The sequence below is a fragment of the Haliotis rufescens genome, unplaced genomic scaffold (assembly GCF_023055435.1).
Source record: "Haliotis rufescens isolate VD_foot unplaced genomic scaffold, xgHalRufe1.0.p SCAF_31, whole genome shotgun sequence".
NCBI lineage: Eukaryota > Metazoa > Mollusca > Gastropoda > Lepetellida > Haliotidae > Haliotis > Haliotis rufescens.
Window position 1 is genome coordinate 1,832,163 of NW_025964013.1, and position 6,141 is coordinate 1,838,303.

Here is a 6,141-nt window from a genome sequence, read left to right on the forward strand (position 1 = left end):
TGACGGACCTACATGATCTCAGGTCCCTGGCAACCACTAAAGCCCCGCTGTGACGGAGCTACATGATCTCAGGTCCCTGGCAACCACTAAAGCCCCGCTGTGACGGATCTACATGATCTCAGATCCCTGGCAACCACTAAAGCCCCGCTGTGACGGATCTACATGATCTCAGGTCCCTGGCGACCACTAAAGCCCCGCTGTGCCGGACCTACATGATCTCAGGTCCCTGGCAACCACTAAAGCCACACAATCATCCTGATCTATTTAATATTGTCCCGATTCAAATGTCCCGAAACCGGAAGTTTTTACCACAGATACAAGATAATATGTGTATGTGTTTGAGGTTTAACATTCAGCAATATTCCAGTTATTTGACGTGGTGCAGACAATCCAGTGATCAATATTGTGAGCAATGATCCACGCAATCAACAGTCAGCGAACCTGACTACCTGACCCTGTAATCCTTCCCCTACGTGCTGACAGGACCCATGAAGATCCAGGTCTTTTACTGTGCTTGTCGTAAGAGGCGACTGACGGGAGCAGATGGTCAAGCTCGTTGACTTGGTTGATGCATGTAATCGTATCCCAATTGCACCAATCGATATTCATATCAATCACAGGATTTTCTGTTCCAGACTCGATTATTTACAGATTACCGTCATATAGCTGAAATAATGTTGAGTGCGGCGTTAGACAATAAACAAACAAACAAACAAAACAAAACAAAACAAAACGTGCTGACAGGCTGCTCAGAGAGGACTTTACCCTTTACCGTGAGATGACCTGCGGTCGGCGTGAGATGACCTGCGGTCGGCGTGAAATGACCTGCGGTCGGCGTGAAATGACCTGCGGTCGGAGTGAGATGACCTGCGGTCGGTGTGAGATGACCTGCTGTCGGCGTGCGATGACCTGCGGTCGGCGTGAGATGACCTGCGGTCGGTGTGAGATGACCTGCGGTCGGTGTGCGATGACCTGCGGTCGGTGTGAGATGACCTGCGGTCGGCGTGAGATGACCTGCGGTCGGCGTGAGATGACCTGCGGTCGGTTTGAGATGACCTGCGGTCGGCGTGAGATGACCTGCGGTCGGTGTGAGATGACCTGCGGTCGGTGTGCGATGACCTGCGGTCGGTGTGAGATGACCTGCGGTCGGCGTGAGATGACCTGCGGTCGGCGTGAGATGACCTGCGGTCGGTTTGAGATGACCTGCGGTCGGCGTGAGATGACCTGCGGTTGGTGTGAGATGACCTGCGGTCGGTGTGAGATGACCTGCGGTCGGCGTGTCAGGACCATCATGCAACTGACAGGGATCCAGCAGCAGCCACTGGACCTTGCATCCCAGCAGAAACTGTAGTAGAGAGTTATCTCCAAGTTAATGATCCCTGTCGCCCAAACGAAAACTGATATGGAGATAGGAAGATAAGACATATAATACAAAAGGCTTAACATTAATAATACATGCACATCTTTTATTCAAGTGGGAAATAAGTGAGACGTATCTACGATAAAACCTAATGGTGCCACTTTAGTAGCATATACATGTATATATTTTTTTTAATATTTAAAAAAAAAAAGTTATTTGTATATTTTCTGAAAATTTCGAGTTTTTTCTCGTTATTTTCAATTTTTTTTCGTAACTTCAATTATTTTCTTGTTTCTTCGTGTTGTTAATTTGACTTATTTTCTCGGTGCTTCGAGTTTTTTCTCTTGTTTCCTCGATTATTTTCCCGCAATTTCGATTCTCGTTATTTCAAGTTTATTTAAAATAATCGAAATTACGAGAAAATAGTCGAAGTAACGTCACAAATCGAAGCAACGATATAATTGAAATTACAAGAAATTTCGATTTTAGAAAAAAATAATGCTACCAAGGTGGAACCATTAGGCTTTCTTACGTTTCAAGCTGCCAATATGAATCATCAATCGAGTAAAGTTGAAATATGTTTTGTATCGAATGTAATTTAAGGTAATCATAATCAATATACAAACATTTAGTTTGTTTTATGTGATTCACTGATGTAAATACATGTACATGTTTAAAGAAAGGCAACATATTTTTGAAAACTCCCAAGGGTTTTGGTCTACTTTCAAAAGTTAGTACGGAAATTATGTTCAACGAAACAATATTAATACCAATGATTGGTCAGTTCGATTGTGAAAACCGAAAGTGACCTTCAAAATGATCCCAAACAAAATTATACAGATAATATTCCTGAATTTCTATTGTCTAGGGATATGATTCTACACAGTATACCATATCCTTGTCAATTGGTATTGTTGTTCTAATAGACAAGAAAAGCGACAAAACTATTTTCATATTCAATAGAATCTCCTAGAAATTCATAAGAAATATGCCCCAAACAGAGTCGATTGTACGATTTCGACTATATCATGAGCATGTATATATGAATAGCTATCAAATAGTGATGATGCTAGGCGTTCGCGAAAATGTAAGCGTATCCTGTCCCATCGGTGGCACCCTTGCTAAAGGGGTATAAAAAACCCACATCAACGGGCGTTCATACAGACCTTATAACGACAGTAGACGCGGTGACAGAATGCCAAGACTGAATACAGCTCAACGTTACAACGCCATTGGCAGATTACAAGCTGGAGCAACTGAGCAAGACGTGGCCAGGCACCTTGGCGTATCCCGACAGACAATCTCCGCATTATGGACCCGGTACCACAACACCAACACAGTTGACGACAGACCAAGGTCAGGGAGACCAAGGAAGACAACGCCAGCACAACATCTATACATTCGGCTGTGACACCTACGAGAACGCACTACCACAGCAACGTCTACAATCACACAGATCTCTGGGCTACGCAGAATTTCAGATCAAACAGTACTCAACAGATTGAGGGAGGCCGGACTTTTTGCACGCAGACCTGTTCGACGTCATGTATTGACCCCACGTCATCTGGCAGACCGTCTGCATTGATGTCAACATAGGGTGAGATGGGCACGTGCAAGGTGGAGAAATGTACTGTTCACTGATGAGTCCCGTTTTCTACCCACACGTGCTGATGGGCGCAAACGTGTCTACAGACGTCGGGGTGAACGTTATGTCCCCAACTGTGTGCAGCAGGTTGTCCCATTTGGCGGCGGGAGTGTCATAGTATTGGCCGGAATTCATCACGGTGGTACGACGCATCTCGTGCATGTGGCAGGTAAATTGACAGGCGTGCGTTACAGAGACTTGATCCTACAGCCTTACGTTCTGCCTCACTTCAACGTTCACGATGGGCAATTACAGCAAGACAACGCTCGACGGCGCGCCATCATCATCTGACTTCCGCCACCAAATCTGTCCGCTTTTGTATGCAGTTTTGGGCACGACATCTTCTATCCGAACGTGACTCGTAACTAAACCAAACTTGTCTCCATCGCAGTTGTGACCATGTTGTGACCTTGACACCATTGACGTTGCAGCAGCCGACGATGTAGTTCCGTCAAAATGACACCTCAAATTGGCCATCTAGCGAAAAATACCATCAGCGCGTGAACGGTTCCTCGCTGTCTGGCTGATATCCTACGCAATCCTCCTATTGCAGTAGTTGTAGAGGTGGTTGTAGAGGTGGTTGTAGAGGTGGTTGTAGTGGTGGTTGTAGAGGTGGTTGTAGAGGTGGTTGTAGTGGTAGTTGTAGAGGTGGTTGTAGTGGTGGTTGTAGTGGTAGTTGTAGAGGTGGTTGTAGAGGTGGTTGTAGTGGTGGTTGTAGAGGTGGTTGTAGAGGTGGTTGTAGTGGTAGTTGTAGAGGTGGTTGTAGAGGTGGTTGTAGTGGTGGTTGTAGAGGTGGTTGTAGTGGTGGTTGTTGTAGTGGTGGTTGTAGAGGTGGTTGTAGTGGTGGTTGTAGAGGTGGTTGTAGAGGTGGTTGTAGAGGTGGTTGTAGTGGTGGTTGTAGAGGTGGTTGTAGTGGTGGTTGTAGTGGTTCTTTCACGTAAGTGAGGTAGCCGTATCAATCTGTCCTGTGCTCTGGTAGTGATATGTGGTCGACCGGATCTGGGAAGGTCCCGTGTTGTCCCGTGTGTCTGATAACGACTTGTCTTGTAATGATGCTTGGTGCTTCGTGGGCAAAAAATGGCTACAGCTGATGGCTACAGGCTTCTCAACCTTGCTTGCTGCTGGTTCTTCAGAAATGACAGTAACCGACCTCGTTCTCTCCGCCACCTTGCTTGCTGTTGGTTCTTCAGAAATGACAGTAACCGACCTCGTTCTCTCCGCCCCCTTGATTACTGCTGGTTCTTCAGAAATGACAGTAGCTGACCTCGTTCTTTCCGCCACCTTGCTTGCTGCTGGTCCTTTAGAAATGACAGTAGCTGACCTCGTTCTCTCCGCCACCTTGCTTGCTGCTGGTCCTTCAGAAATGACAGTAACCGACCTCGTTCTCTCCGCCACCTTGCTTGCTGCTGGTCCTACAGAAATGACAGTAGCTGACCTCGTTCTCTCCGCCACCTTGCTTACTGCTGGTCCTTCAGAAATGACAGTAGCTGACCTCGTTCTCTCCGCCACCTTGCTTACTGCTGGTCCTTCAGAAATGACAGTAGCTGACCTCGTTCTCTCCGCCACCTTGCTTACTGCTGGTCCTTCAGAAATGACAGCAGCTGACCTCGTTCTCTCCGCCACCTTGCTTACTGCTGGTCCTTTAGAAATGACAGTAGCTGACCTCGTTCTCTCCGCCACCTTGTTTGCTGCTGGTTCTTCAGTAATGACAGTAGCTGACCTCGTTCTCTCCGCCACCTTGCTTGCTGCTGGTTCTTCAGCAAGGACAGTAGCTGACATCCATCTGATGCTACACCATGGATAATAACAAATGTTACTGTAGCAAAGTACAGATTCTAGTACACTTTGGGTTGAGTCCCATCCGAACCCACAATTCCAGAGTGAGGGCACCTAATCGCCAGCACACGAAGTCAGCGATCTAACCCACTCAGCCATCGAGGCTTCCACGAAATTGAAAGTCCGACAAGTGGTAGTCTAGATCACGTAATGTGTGTACCCCTCTGACAGTGCAGATCTGCACGGTCCCCATGACCTAACACTATGAACACGCAGTGCCATTTAGAAAGTGGAATCTGTACTTGACTAAGTAAGCGTTATCCCAAATACAACATTTGTTACATTTTACCACTTTAAAATCAGGGTAAAGCGCGACTCTGAGGCAATCGGGTATCGGGTATCGGGTATCGGTAATGCTTTGCTCCTCGGTCTTACATTGCTGCTACCCGATTGCCTCGGTCTTATTTATCCCACTTATAAACCGTCTAAATGCAAGAAATAACAGAAAACTTCGAGATGTCTTAGAGCGAAACAATACATTGTGTCGGTATAAAAGGGATTGCGATCAAAGCGTGCGACAGACGAAACAAAATAAAATCATGACATCTAAAATTGAACGTTCTTTCACCATCCATAATGAAAATGTTTCATTTCTTGACTTCGATTTTAGAACATGATACGTTTGACACACTAAGTCCAAATCCCATCTGCTACTCAAATCAACACGCCTCACTTGCAAAAAGTAAAACCTCATACCAGGTCTTACAAGGAAAAAATAATTCTTTAACCCAGGTCTTACTTGGGAAAAGTAAAACCTCCCAGGATTATTTACGAGGTGAAAAGTTATCAACAATACAAATGCAAAAAGTAGCAGTATGATTATATATAATTCTGATTCCGTCACTTGTGTTTCTGGTCCAGACTCGATCATTCACAGATCTCTGCGCCGCTGCGGCTGAGGTCGGCTTTAAATAGTCCCTTCTTTCTCCTACCCACTCAACAAATAACAAACAAAAAACATTTGTGGCAAGCGACGCATTTTACGCACGCTTCTTTTGTTTAAAATCAATGTTGATGCGTCTGTATGGTGCGAATATCTACTCAGGTGTTTATTTATTTGCGCTACGTACTAAAGGTGCATATTTCAGTGAGCCCAACCTGAATACAAGTTAGCATGAAATAAAGAACCATATCACATCGGTTTCGTTTTGGGGTCGTTCTTTTCGGCTAGAACAGTGTGTGAAATAGTCTCAACATATTGCTGGTCAGGTGGGCAAGCGCGCCTTCAACGGTACAACCAGTTTCAAATTACGCTAGCTATGGAAACTGCACTGACGTTGTTGATAGACATTTCTATTCT

General features: G+C 45.6%; 1 protein-coding gene across 1 annotated transcript; it reads left to right on the top strand.

Annotated features, from left to right (window-relative positions):
* The first annotated feature begins 883 nt into the window (after window positions 1–883).
* LOC124136822 (keratin-associated protein 5-1-like) lies at window positions 884–1,351 on the top strand. The gene has a single exon (XM_046502870.2). The coding sequence runs from the start codon at window positions 884–886 to the stop codon at window positions 1,349–1,351; it is 468 nt and encodes a 155-aa protein (XP_046358826.2).
* Window positions 1,352–6,141: the final 4,790 nt, after the last annotated feature.